Raw genomic sequence first — 14,983 nt, forward strand, 5'->3', positions numbered from 1 at the left:
TCTCGCTTGCATCAGACTCACCCTTGGCCTCCGGAGTGCAGCTTGTAGGGTACTCATTTCACACAGTCTTCACTCTAGATGATTCTACCTTTTACACTGAGACGAGTGCTTCTTCTTATCTTGCCTCATTGTCCCTTTAACAGTGCTCCCCTTGCACTTGACTTCCATTTGATCCTCCACCTAAGGCGATGGCTCTGCACCTAGACTTTCCCTGCAGTACCCAGGAAGCAAGTCCTACTTTCCATGTACGAGAAACAGGTCTAACCAGGCAACACTAAACTTGGCCTTGCAAATGCTTCCGCCAAACGGTCAACGTTCACAATGAAAGCTACCCTCGGCAAAACTCCTCTGAGCATCACCAGGATTCCGCGAACAGTGCGAATTTCTCCTTTTGTAATATTATCTTTTTCTCAGCCATCTGAAAGAGAAGGCCCTTCAAATGGCATTGACGAAAGTGTTTCTGCTTCAGAAAGGAAGGTACTTCTTTGTGGCAGGTTGAAGGTTTTTCCCTACCATTCTCAGTTAAATACCACTGGGAGGAGGGTGTTCAGGTTAGGCCCTAGAAGCAGCAGCGACCAAAGCCCTATGCCTACAGCTCTCCTCGCGTGATCCAAGCATGACAGTCCATCTCCACAGAGGTCGGTGTCTTCTCAACCATCCTTCTTTTGGCTTGAAAACTCACATATATTTTACCAGTAGGACCCCAGCCTTTCAAACAAAGTAAAATGCATTGCCTGTAGTTACCCTAGGAAACTAAGCTGAGCACTTTGTGTCATTCAGCTGAAATGAAGAGTATCGCAGAACTCTACAACCATTCTCACACACTGATCCCTCTCTGTATGACTCTTTGACAGAGACAGTACACGATGCCCGTATTTCCCTTCTTCTCAACTTGAAAAGACAAAAATGTTTTCTGGCCAGAATACAGATCTTTTAAGGCAGTGGAAATGCTTTCTAGCCAACTCACACTTGCCCCTCTTACCTGAAGGCAGATATAAACTAACTTGAGGAAACCGTTGTTGTGTAGGCCTGCCAGAGGAATTGTAGCCTTATTCCAAAGTGAGCGAAGAGTTTCAAAAGGTGAATCAGTACAATGTGTGAAGTTTCTGAGATCTAGCATGCATCAGACTCACCCATGGCCTTTAGAGAACAGCTCATAGGATACACATTTCACACAGCCTTCACTCTAGACGATTCTATCATGTACGCTGAGATGAGTGCATTTTTAAAGTGCCTCTTCTTAATTTGCCAGGTTGTCCCTTTAACAGGGCTCCCCATGCACTTGACTTTCATTTGATCATCCACCCAAGGAGAGGTATCTGCACCTAGTCTTTCCCTGCAATACCCAGTAAGCAAGCCCTTCTCTCCGTGTAAGAGAGACAGGTCTAACCAGGTAACACTAAGGATTCGGCCTTTCAATGCTTCTACTAAACTCTCAATGTTCGCAATGAAAGCTGCCATCGGTAAAACTCCACTGGGTACTTCCCGGCCTCCACGCACACTGCGAATTTTTCCTTCTGTAACATTATCTTTTTCTCACCCACCTGGAACACAAGGCCCTTCACATAGCATTGCAGAAAGGCTTTCTGCTTCAGAAAGGAAGCTACTTCTCTTTGGCTGGTTGTACGCTTTTCCCTCTCATTCTCAGTTAAATACCACAGGGAGGAGGGTGTTCAGTTTAGGCCATAGAAGCAGCAGATACGTAAGTCTTACGCCTACAGCTCTTCTCTTGTTATCCAAGTGCGAAAGTGCGTCTCCACGGAGGTCAATGTCTTCTCAACCATCCTCTTTGTGGCTAGGTATACTCACATATGTTTTACCAGTAGGACACCAGCCTTTCATACAAACTTAAATCATTCGCCTCTAATCACACTAGAAAACTAAGCTGAGCCCTTCTCGTCATTTGGCTGAAGAAGAAGTGTATTTCAGAGCTCTGCAACCATTCTCACACCCTGCTTCCTCTGGTGGTGACTCTTTGACAGAGACAGTAAACCATTAGTGAAATTCCTTTTGTCTCAGTTTGAGAGGACAAAAATATTTACTGGTTGGAATACAGGCCTTTTAATAGTGGGAACGCTTTCTAGCCAACTCAGGCTTGCACCTCTTACCTGAAGGCAGCTATAAACTAAGCTGAGGAAACCGTTGTAGTGCAGGCTATCAGACGAATCGTAGCCTGTTTCTGGTGTGACAGAAGAGTTTCACTTGGCAAATCAATACAATGTGTGAAATTTCTGATATCTAGCATGCATCCGACTACCCATGGCCTAAAGAGAGCAGCTCGCAGGATACAGATTTCACACAGTGGTTGCTTGTACCGGGTACCCTAAGACGAGTGCATTTTTCAAGTGACTCCTCTTATCTTGCTTGGCTGTCCCTTTAACAGGGCTCCCCATGCACTTGACTTCCATTTGATCATCCACCTAAGAAACGGTCTCTGCACCTAGACTTCCTCTGCTACAGACAGTAAGTAAGCCCTACTCTCCGTGGAGGAGAGACAGGTCTAACCCGGTAACCCAAAGCCTCTTCCTATGAATTGTTTTCGCAAACGGTTTCACTTGCCATTTCATACTGCCCTTGGCAGTGCTCAGCTGAAGATCACCAGACCTCTAATTGCAGTGGGTATTCCATCCTTCCTAATATTACTCTTCACTGAAATGTCCGTGCCTGGCCTTGGTACACATGGGTGTGAAGAAAGGCCTTGTACATAGGAAAGGAATCTGCTTCTGCTAGGAGGGGTGAAAACTTGTGTCTTAACCATTCTTGGTCAAACACCTTATGGAGAAGCGTTTCAACTGTAGCCCATATAAGTCTCTAAAAGACCAGTCCTTCCCCAGTGCTTTCATCTCTCGGTCACTGGCCAAAGGTCAGTTTCCCAGTCTTTGGAATGTTCTCCCGTTCCTCCTAGTAGCTTGCAAAAATCTGTATGTTTTACCCAGTAGGATGCAAACCTTGCAACAGTCTTAAAGGCATTCACTTCTAGTCACCCTAGGAAATTAAGCTAAGTCCATCTCTTCATTTAGCTGGAGATGCAAGAATATTGCTGAGCTCAGGAACAATTCACGAAGTCCTACTTCCTTTGGGGATGATTGTTTTGTTTTGTTTTGTTTTTTTACAGAGAAGGTACATCATGCCTGAAATTCCTTTCCTCTCGCTTTCAGAAGACACATAGGATTACTGCACAGAACACAAGCCTTTTTAGGCAGTGGAAGTGCTTTCTCTCCAAGTCACCTTTGCACATCTTAGCTGAATGCAGTTGTAAACTAACATGGGGAAAAAATCATACTGTAGGTACTTGTTTGAATTACAACTTCTGAGTTCGAATTATGACGAATCATGCTTCTCTTGCTGTATTCATGTATGTCTGCTTAACAGCCCTAAAGAATACATACTGCTATAGTTGAGTAAAGATGGCCAGTGTAGTTCGTCATGTTTGTCTTTCTTCAAGATTCTGATATTTACCTTCTATAAGCTTCTTGCTGTTCTTCTCCCACAAATCGGCCCTGGTATTGATTGGTAAGTGCACTTGAATCTGGGCTCTTTCTCCTATCCTCTGCCAACATAGGCATTCAATGCTTAATGCAAGTATAATCTTTATCAATTGACACCCAGAGGGATTTGTTTTTGTAGCATACTTCTCAAGATGTTAAACACGTGCTGTATGTTTTCAACCAGCACTGCCTATGAGCACCAGATCATTTTTCTCTAACTGCCAGTCAAAAGACATTAACAATTTGCCTGTTCTTGTGAAGGCAGGGAAATTTTGAAGAAGAGTCACTTTTTGTTTGCTTCTTGATCTGGAAGTGGAGCTTCTCACTCCCCTCCTTGCCCCTCAGATAGAACAGTGTTAGCCTCCATATTCATAGACCATTTCCTCTGCTTAAAATCCTTCCTTATCTCCTAAATTCATTAATCAACTTGAATTCACTTTCTCTGTGAAAACTCTTTAGAACGTCCAGGAAGAATTTTTCTCTCTTGAGAGCTTCTTACTTTGTATTCCTATAGAGAAATTCTCACACTGTACAGTCATTATGTGTTTACCCAGCCTTCTAGCTCTCTCTAGTCTACAGGATCCCCAGGCAGGGACTTAGTCTGCTTTACCTTGGAACTCACCAAATCTGACCCAAAATGTTATGGGTATACTTACTTATTGAATGAATGAATGAAGGCAAAGTTTGGAAATGAAAAGAGTAGTAAACTCAAAAAAGTTTGCTAGGCAAATACTTCTGTGATCAAATATATATTAGAAAAATGAAATATATAGAAAATGTTACATAAGCTACTGAAATTTTGTGTGTTGGAGTGTTTTCATTTTCTTAAGTGAGTATCCATGAGCTTTTATAGGAATGTTTCAAAAATTATTTTTCAGCTTTAAATGCTATTTGTTTATTCTTGATTTCATTCATTCATTCAACAGTTATTTATTGCAAACTATACATCAGAAAACATCATGCTATTAATTCAGGTTTATATAATGTTATTATTAACATATTACTATACTGAAGCTACCTGAAAATATTAATAAAATGCATAATATTCTGGTGCTTAACATAATAGTGGAAAGACATTGTGCCTTAGGGCTTGTGAGAAATTAACTAGTTCAGGTTAACTGTCTTATTTACTATAGCTATGTATGGCATAGCTTTTATATCCTGTATTACTTATTTTGAATTAAGTTAAAAGTATAAATCTAGTGGGTTCTGTAAAAAAAGATAGACTTTTTCCTTAAAAGCTCTTTTTATTAATATCTTTGTGAATTTTATTTTCTTAAGCCATATCCAAGTGAAAACTATATTAGCCAAATGGATGAAAAAAATGAACAGAGCATTTTGAATGAATATAAATATTTCAACACAAGTAAATTAGTACTTCACATATAAGGAAAATGTGGACCTTGTCCTTTCCTTGTGGACACAGGTACTATGATGGAATCATATTTGTTGATTAATAACTTATATGGGTCAGAAAGTTAACAGTAAGTGGTGAATGAAAAGTCTTTGATGCAGACATCCAAAAATGTTTGAAAACATCAAAGTTAAGCAAATGTTGATCAAACTGAGCTTTTCAAACAAGGACAAGTTGAGCATCAACGGAACATAGTATTTAAAAAATTGCATTGCACATATTGTTAAAAGCATAGGTTGTTTTTTTACACTAAATTTCGTATTTCTTGTTATGCACATTTGGTTTTCCAACACATTGATTTATTAAACTTATATCTCAATGTGATTTGTTTATAAATAATTGATGAACAAGTGAAAATAAATTTCAGAGTCAGGGGAAAAATACCGGCAACAAGTTTAATTACTTGTCAATGAATAATAAATGCATTCAGACAATTTAGGATTGAGCTTCTTTTAAATTAAAAAAAAGTAGAAATCCTTGTTATTTTAAAGTCTTTAAAGAAAAGTATTTGTTTATTTGTTTAAGGATTACCTATGTTAATTAAGTGGTGTTGATTTTGGTTACCTTATCAGCACACAGTCCTCTGCCTATTAGATCATTTTGTGGACTGGTTTGATTTTAGCCAGATTATCCACCGAGTACATATACAAAGCGGGGAACTTTACATTAAAGAAACACTCGGAATGGGTTTTCAGCTGTGTGGACAAGGGATGACTTCTATCCAGGCCCTTTGTGGCTGAGTTGCACAAAGAGAGTATCTAACATTGACGGAATGCAATCCCAGGCACTCTTCCAAGTATTCCATCTGCATGATTTCATTCAATACTGACAGCAACGCTATTAAGGTGGCTATTTATATTATTATCTTTATTTGTTTATTTTACAGAAGATGAAACTGGGGTGTACAGACGTTAACTTGCACGGCGTCACACGGACAGAGGGAGGTGCACCAGGATTCAAACGCGTAGTTTGACCCCTGAACCTGCAAACGTATCTATCTTGCTATTCTGTCCAATCCGTTAGTGCACTAGTCCGTTAGTACACTACTACGATTCACAGAACTTCATGTCTGTGACAACTGTGGCAAAACAAACGATGGATGTGCTTTGTGTGGCTGAAGATCCTAACGCCACTGACAAGCGCCAGCTCTCAGCGCTCAGGTGGGAGCTGGACAGGTTCTGTCTCCTAGGTAATGACTGAAGCACAGGCGGCCGATAAAGCACCCTTCTCCCCAGACCCAGAGGGCTGATGTCATTTCCTTCGTCTGGGCGGTTGCACCAGTGACACGGCGGGCTGTAGGGCGGTGTTAGGTACCCGAGAGACCTGCGGCGCGGTATGTCACTTCCTCCCGGAGACGCTGTTTCCTAGCAACCGCTTCCCACCTCCGTTCTTAGTACCGCCTCCTCGCTCCCTGCAGAGTTGGTCTCTGAGAGCAGCCAGGCGCAGGCCCAGGAGAGGGGCCAGCAGCTGGTTCCTCCGGTCGCGGGGAGACATCCGCAGGAATGCAGAGTGAGTACAGACCGCGCGACTTGAGGGTTGTGGAGAATCGGGGCGGAGGCGGCGCTCGGCTGTGCACCGACCTGGCTAGTGACGGGTGCTTGGTCGGCCACACGGGGCAGATCGAGCAGGCACAGGGCGCCACCTGGCCGGGCCGGAGCGGTCCCCCACCCCGCGCTGCTGAGGGCGGCGGGGAGGGTGAGCAGCCTCCGCCTGGAGCACTGGAAACGTCCACAGGACCATTTAACAGAGATTTTAATCTAGTCCATCGCAGAAGTTTCTTTTTGTTCTATCTAATAGTATTTCAACACTTGTGAGAGGGAAGAGTGGCTGGAAAAATATCACTATTTACGATCTTTTTCTTTCCCAGCACTGTATGTAAGCTTTTTTAAAAAAATGGTGATGTTCTTAGTTATGTACACTAAGTCCCCTACCTATGAACCTTCAAGTTGCGAACTTTAAAAGATGCGAACCTGCGTTCTCATGTCCAATCACGTACGTTAGTTCACGTGTATGGTGTACATTGTGCGTCCTCTACAAGTGGTTGTGCTTTTGTGTACTTTACTGTACAGTACTGTATAGGGCACAGTAGTTCAGTATCTTTATTTCAAGCCCAGGATGCCCGGAAGCAAGAGGGTAGATAGAATTGAATGCAGCCAGGAAGCAGAACATGTGCCATCAATGTCAGGCATGAGGGAAATTGCAGCTTGCCCTCCTTCTCCTATTGCTGACAATCCTTCAACTCTACCATCTCCCACCTCCTCTCCCTCCTCCAGTCAGTAACTCTTCTTGCCTGTTCACTTGATGCCGGCCCCTGTATGCTAGTTGTTGTACTGTACTACTGTTGGGTACCTAGGCTAAATTTGTTGGACTTACGAACAAATTGGACTTACAAACACAATCTCGGAATGGAACTCATTGGTATGTAGGGGACTTCTGTACTTCAGGGGTCCCCAACCCCAGGCCGCAGACCCCTGTTAGGAACCAGGAACCGGACCACACAGCAGTAGGTGAACGACGGGCGAGTGAGCGAAGCTTCATCTGCAGCCCCCCATCGCTCCCCATCGTTTGCATTACCGCCCGAACAATTCCCCCCACCCACCATCTGTGGAAAAATTGTCTTCCACGAAACTGGTCCCTGGTGCCAAAAAGGTTGGGGAACGTTGCTGTACTTTATGCTGACAATAGTCTTCTTTGTAGCCTTTTAAATAAGTATGGCTGTTTTGTAGGCTATATTATACTTTTTGAACGGAAGGGAGGTGAAAAAGTTTCTATTTTAATTGGCAACAACCTATTGCACTCATTATTTAAATGAGTGCAATAATTGTAAAACTTATTTAGGATAATAAAATAATTGTAGAAATATTTTTGGATAACTTCAGTTTGAATTTTATTTTTCTGAAAACAAGTTTGTTAGTAGAATTTGCTTTTTCTTTACAAGAACTCTGTTTATTACTCTGCTACTTAAAAGTGAAGATATAGCACAATGTTCATATGATGCTTTTCTGGTTTTTGTTTGGCTTTGGGGGCAGGGAGGGAGTACTAAGTGTAGTAATGGAAATTCTCAAGCATGCAAAAAAGTCTGATTTGTTTTTTATATATTTCAGCCACCTTCAGAGGTTGAATTATCCCTATCATTTGTTAGCCATTTTATAAAGTTAGAGAATTAAAATAAACACTATGTCTGATGAAGTTTTTAGCACAACTTTGGCATATACAAAGAGTCCAAAAGTCACCAAAAGAACTACTTTCCAGGTAAAGTATTTTTATTTTGAATGATTTTACATGTTAAACACTGTATTAGGAATATTGGACTTGAAAGTGCTTCTATTCAATACAACAGTCCTATGTAAAGCTGGAGTAAATCTACGTTTCTTTTGAAATTTTGCAGATGATTGTATTTGGGCTCCAGTATTACCAACTCTTCTGTGTGGCTTTAAGACTACCAAACTAAACTCAATACTAGGTTCTTACTATATTAAAAGTTAAATTAGCTTTTAAAAGTTGAATAGCAGCTTCTAATTGCCATTTTCATATAAAAATTGGTTTTTTTTTTCCCCTGGTGTAACATTATAACATTTAGGTTTTCTCTGTCCAGTCACTACAATTTTGAACTCAGCCTCTAAGTTTGCAGTATTGATTACATCTGTTAAAAGCAATATGCTGAAACAAAAGATCATAAAGAATACCAGTTTCTTCCATAATGCCAGTTTATAATGAACCCTGTCTAAATTGAGTCCTTCAATTAATTTGCTTGGTGTTGTCTGTCTTCTTTAATTTAACCCTAAGCTCCATGAGGAAAGGAATTGTCTGTGATGTTCTGCATTGAGTCTTAGGGGTTGGGTGCATGGCATAAGGTAAGCTTTCAGTGAATATCTGTTAAATGAATGAAACCTAAGTTTTAAGGCAGTTATTAATCAAGCATTATTTGTTTAAAGAATTAATTCAATATATGAGACCTCCACATTTGGGTGGAAATTGATTTTAATTATCTCATTTCAGGATGAACTAATAAAAGCAATTACAGCTCGCTCAGTCAGACAAAGAAGTTCTGAATACTCAGATGACTTTGACAGTGATGAGATTGGTATGTGAGAACATGGGAAAGTAAACCACTTCTCTTCTTTTTGCTTCTTTAGTTAGGTTTAGTCCAACCCTGCAAAAAAATCACTATGTTAAAATAATACCTATGAATTCACAGGTTTTAGATCTCCAACTTTTTAATGAGTAAAAAGCCACTCTTAATTTTAAAGAAGTTGTATGATTTTCCTTGTTTTTTTTCTGAATGTGTGTATGAAAATAAAATTTAACTGACAGCAGATTTGCTTGTTAGTGGTAAACCACATTGGAGATAACAAGTTCATCTTTAAGGTCAACCCTATAAGGTAATAACTAGGGCCCATAAAACTAAACTTTGTGCACGTTAGGATCACTTTTATAATGCTTTTTATAAATCAAGGTTTTTTTGGCTGTGACAGGGAATCAGTTTAAAAAACCCAGTATATCAGTAATGTATGGTTAATTTGGTTTCTTTTGATTATGTAAAATATTAATATTTTACATTTCAGGATAAACATACAAAATTCTAAACTTGAAATTCAGTGTTTTATACTTTCAGTGAATAACTCTCAATGTTCTCTGTAAAAGTAATCAGAACAATAGTTAAGTCATTGCTTTATAGTTCGGTTAGCATTCTTTATTATTCTTCTCATAGTAAAATCTAATACTGTGGTATGGATGGAATTGCAGTTCCAAAATTTTTATGAAAAAACATTATTAGCAAATTCTTCCATTTACAAATATTGTTGATTTTATGAAGTTTTTGAAAAAAAAAAAGAAAAGCTTTACAGTCCAAAATCTAATTTAAATGTCCATGGCTGATTATTATTTTGAAGAACTTTTGAAGGACTTTTCTCAGAGCAAGCACAGTGCTTGGCTTGACAAACTATTCATACTCGATAAGTATGTTTTGAATAAATTAATGAAACTGAAATTGTTATTTTACAAATGCCAATAAAAACTGCCAAAGTTAACTGTTTTTTAGGGCTGCAAATCTATTCACAGTTGTAAATTCATTTCCAGTCTTTAAGGTAATCTTTTTGATTGATGTAATCTTCAAAACTTTAAAATATACTATTGAAAATATTTTTTCTCTTCTATTTTTCAGTTTCCTTAGGTGATTTTTCTGACACCTCAGTAGATGAAAATTCAGTTAAGAAAAAGATTAATGATTTTCATATATCAGATGATGAAGTAAAGAATTCTCCAAAACTGTCTTTTTTGAAAACAAAGAAATCAATCAATGATGTGAGGAAAGATGAGCCAGTAGTCTCTATCAAAAATGATGAGATGGCACCTGATGGTGGTGAAGGCATGGTTGTAAATCCCTTATCTGAATCTCAAAATAAACAAGAAGTTGAAAAAGAGAAAATTAAAATGGAAATGAAACCCAGAATTCTTCCAATCAAAAGCGTATCTTCAGGTAATTTGTTAGGTTACTGTAATTGCATTTATTGAAAATTTATTTTAAGATAATCAATCACAAAATACTTTTACATGGTAGCTAGTAGATTTTTTAAAATTTTTATTTATTTATTTATTATTTATATTTGGCTGCGTTGGGTCTTCATTGCCACTCACAGGCTTTCTCTAGTTGTGGAGAGCGGGGGCTACTCTTCATTGCAGTGCACGGGCTTCTCATTGCGGTGGCTTCTCTTGTTGTGGAGCATGGGCTCTAGGCGCGTGGGCTTCAGTAGTTGTGCTGCATGGGTTCAGTAGCTGTGGCTCATGGACTCTAGAGCACAGGCTCAGTAATTGTGGTGCATGGGCTTAGTTGCTCTGTGGCATGTCGGATCTTCCCAGACCAGGGATTGAACCCGTGTCCCCCACATTGGCAGGCTGATTCTTGACCACTGCGTATGGTGGCTAGTAGATATTTAAGAAAAAAAAATCAGACTTAACTTTTCAATTTTACAGATATAAATAAAAATAATAAAACCATAGAGAAAAACCATAATTCTGATGTCCAGTTGTACGTTCAGTCTTGTATCTCTGCTAGTGCCTGATAGCTGGCCAAAGTACCTTCAGTCATCCACAGCTGTGGCTCCAAAGCTCCTCGGTCCAGCCTTGCTTAGGCCTGTGAGCTCCAATTTTGTTTTTAGCAGTGGAACTACAATGGAATCCTTTCTAATCCATCTCACTCCAGACATCAGGCTTATAGCAGCATTGGGGCTAGTCCTTAAAACAATCATTTCCATGCAGCCATTTGCCAGAATATTTGTTTGGCATTTGTATATTTGAAGGAGGTGGTGGGGGGAGGTGTTGTTGCTGTTATTGTTTAAGCCTCCAGACTTTCCTTAAGAAAAGAGAATCTCCATTTGGTTTCTCTGTTCCCCAGGAAAATCCACTAAAACTCAATTTTCTGTGGGGATGTTCCTGGTGTGATTACAGTAGTTTCTCCACAGTTCTACTGAGCTCTGTGCATAGTGCAGCAGAGATGGAGTGAAGCAGGCACCAACTGCTGTGACATCCCCTGGGCTGCCATGCAGAAACAAGGGCATAGAAGTTTAAGGATTTGGAGTCTTCCAGTCTTTTTCTGTTCTATAGAAAAAATAGTAGTTGATGCTAACCTTCACAAAAAACTCTTTCTTTCATATCATCATTAAATATGGTACTGGTAAGTATTTCATACTTTACATATTAGATAGCACTGGTAACCTTAGGCAAAGCTATATTTCAGACACTCCTTTTTCCACCCCCAAAATTCCATCCACTTTCAAATGAGGAGAAGATATGAGCAAGCAGGGATACTAGGGGAAAAGCTACTGCAAGTTAATTATGTGTGACCTCAGCCATAGGGTAAGCCTCACTGTCTTCATGAGGAGGGGGTGGAAACCTGCTCTCCTTTCCTACAAAATTGTTTTAAGAATCTACTGAAGTATGTCTCAAACTATAAACTTCTACAAAAGTGTAAGCACAAGGCCTAATGAAACAGAATTAACTTGCTAAAATGTACCTTCCCAGTGTACTGAGTAAAATCAAAAATGGAGAGAAGGGAAATGTAATCAAACAGTGAATAATCCATTACATCACCATTTTCCAAAGTATGTTCCACAGTTTGTTCATTGGTATTGAGGGGAAAACACAGAGTTATAGGAATTTTAAACCAATTTCTTTATGAACTTCTTGGAACTGTTAATAAAGACATATGCACAGTGAATCTTCAAGAAAGAGTATGCAGTGTTTCCTAGTCTTAGTTGAGTTTAAAAACCTATTTTTATGGATTATGTTTATCCTATTTGTCCTGATTCTGAAAGCTTTTCATTAGGTTAATAAGAAAATGTGAGCATATTATAGAAGCTAAAAATTAGTCTGATATAGATAGAAGTATATAATTAGAACTTTATGGTAGATAATCAGCAATAATCTACCCATTTAATATCTTTTTAAAAACCTGTGACAAATTAAAATGAATAGAGAAATACTGTATTTTGACCACAAGATAGCTCAGGCTTCTAAATGTGCAATACTGTATTTTTAAACAATCATTAACCATTTGCAATTCAGTATATGTAGGATTAAAATATTACCAAAACAGGTAATCATTTACATTGGATTGTAAAATAAAACATTTGATAATGTATAGATGTATTTTTTTTCTTTCTGAAAACTGATGATGCTTCTGGAAGTGGAATTTTGGTATAAAATATATGAAAATCATTATTCCTAGGTTATTCAAGTTGAAGAAAAAAGTTGAGGCTGCTGGTTAGTGCCTGGCATGTAGAATTCATTAAGTATTTGAATGTATAAATGAATAAATGAATAATTCATTCATTAAAGAAGGAAAGTGGTTAATGAGCTTAGCTTTATCCTTCTCTAAATTTTTAGACTTTTTTTTCTTATAGAGTTTAGAACTTAATATTTTTAATGTAGTGAGATATTGCTGAGTATCACTTAATGCTTTATAAAAATATTAGAACCTGAAAGTTTCCTTTGTTCTTGCTTGTCTGCTGTAACTAGTACAATAATCAAACTCTTTCACTTTTATCAGGTAATGGTCACATTGGTAGTGATTGTAGAAAGTAATTTTTACAGGTTATGCTGTTTTTATTTTACCTTTAAAGCAGGAGAACCTTGACTCTATTAGCATTGGAGTCTGGGTGCTCCTGCTTTAATCCCACAAACTAGAGTTTATGACTATGGGCACATGACCTCTTTGTTCCTCATTTTATTTACCTGTAAAATGGAGACAGTAGTTGAACCACCACTAGGGGTTTGAAGCAATTAAATTGAGTTCATGTATTTGAAGTGCTTAGAGCAATCTTGGCATAAATTAAGTGCTTAGAGCAATCTTGGCATAAATTAAGTACTCTATAAATGCTTTTACTCTTCATTTTATTATTCAGCATTTGTTCATAAGCAGATCATTTTATTTATCCCACATATTTATTGTGGGTACGATATGTTTCACTGTTACAAGCACTGTGACAGTAGCTATCACTGTGGCATTACAAAGACCTAGTACCAATCCTCCAATACTGTCTTAGTCCGTTTGGGCTGCTGTAACCGAATACCACAGACTGGGTAGATTATAACCAACAGAAACCTGTTTCTTACAGTCCTGGAGGCTGGAAGTCTGAAATCACAGGACTCACACGGTTGGATAGGGCCCTCTTCCAGGTTGCAGGCTTCTCATTGTATCTTTTTTTTTTTTTTAAAGGTATGTATGTATGTATGTATGTATGGCTGTGTTGGGTCTTCGTTTCTGTGCGAGGGCTTTCTCTAGTTGTGGCAAGCGGGGGTCACTCTTCATCGCGGTGCGGGGGCCACTCTTCATCGCGGTGCGCGGGCCTCTCACTATCGCGGCCTCTCGTTGCCGAGCACAGGCTCCAGATGCGCAGGCTCAGTAATTGTGGCTCACGGGCCGAGTTGCTCCGCGGCATGTGGGATCTTCCCAGACCAGGGCTTGAACCCGCGTCCCCTGCATTGGCAGGCAGATTCTCAACCACTGCGCCACCAGGGAAGCCCCTCATTGTATCTTTATGCGATGGAAAGGGCAAAGGAACTTTGTAGAGCATTGTTTTAAGGGCACTAATCCCATTCATGAAGATTCTACCCTCATGACTTAATCACCCCCCAAAGGCCTCACCTCCTAATACGTCACTTTTGGGGTTAAGATTTCAACATAAGAATTGGGTGGGGACACAAACATTCAGACCATAGCAAATACTTTACAATTTGGTGGGAAGGTGTATAAAAGGTATAGTAAGAACACAGGAAAGTGGGCATCTAAATTTACCTGAGGGCATCAGGGAAGGTGTCCTAGAGGAGCTGGTATTAATAGCTATAACTGACAAATAATAGTACCTGTAGTCAGGACTCAGATGCAAATGACCCAATTCAAACATCAGTGGAAAGAGTTTATCCCTGTGTTGAGCATGGATGTCAGAAGTCCTCGTTTTAGGTGTGATTAAGTGTAGAGAATCGGTATTTCTATATCATCAGGATTCTCTCTCTTTACTTTTGCCCTCCCTCCCTGACCCTCTCATTCTCTCCTCCTGCACTGTCACTGCCCCATTTACTCCATCCCTTGGTCCATTTTTCTGTCATTTGACTTCTTTGTCTCAGACAGCCCTTCACTTGGCAGCAGAGAATGCCACTAGCGGTCTCTAAATCACATCCTTCCAGCTCCATGGCCTTAAATGCATATCCACCAACTCCAAGTAGAAAAATACTGACCTCCTGACTGCCTGCTGTGGTCAGAGGAAATGAAGTTTCTATGATAAGCTGCACAGGAAGGAGGGGGTTGCATCACGTGCCCATCATTCTCACTGAGGTATGGAGGAGATATTTATTAACCCACCAGAATCACATGGATAGAAAGGAGAAGAGGATACCCAAAAAGAAAACAGGAGTGGTGGACAAATCAGAACAGGAAATGTCTATACAATCGTTGATATTCATTGAGCACTTCCCATGTGTCAGGCACTGTGTTGTGCGCTTTGTATGTATTATCTTACTCAAGTCCCATGAGCACTTTAGGAAATCTTAGCTAATTCTACCTATAGGAAAACTGGGGTTTGCG

General features: G+C 39.5%; 1 protein-coding gene across 1 annotated transcript in view; it reads left to right on the forward strand.

Annotated features, from left to right (window-relative positions):
• Positions 1 to 8,012: 8,012 nt before the first annotated feature.
• Positions 8,013 to 14,983, forward strand: part of MAP9 (microtubule associated protein 9) — a 38,916-nt gene continuing 31,945 nt past the window's right edge. Inside the window, exons 1-3 of the mRNA XM_061191579.1 lie at positions 8,013 to 8,154; positions 8,902 to 8,986; positions 10,067 to 10,381. Of these exons, the coding sequence (XP_061047562.1) occupies positions 8,080 to 8,154; positions 8,902 to 8,986; positions 10,067 to 10,381 (475 nt within the window). The 5' untranslated portion in view covers positions 8,013 to 8,079. The remainder of the gene's footprint in view (positions 8,155 to 8,901; positions 8,987 to 10,066; positions 10,382 to 14,983) is intronic.

Source organism: Eubalaena glacialis, chromosome 5, assembly GCF_028564815.1.
Source record: "Eubalaena glacialis isolate mEubGla1 chromosome 5, mEubGla1.1.hap2.+ XY, whole genome shotgun sequence".
In the NCBI taxonomy this organism is placed as follows: domain Eukaryota; kingdom Metazoa; phylum Chordata; class Mammalia; order Artiodactyla; family Balaenidae; genus Eubalaena; species Eubalaena glacialis.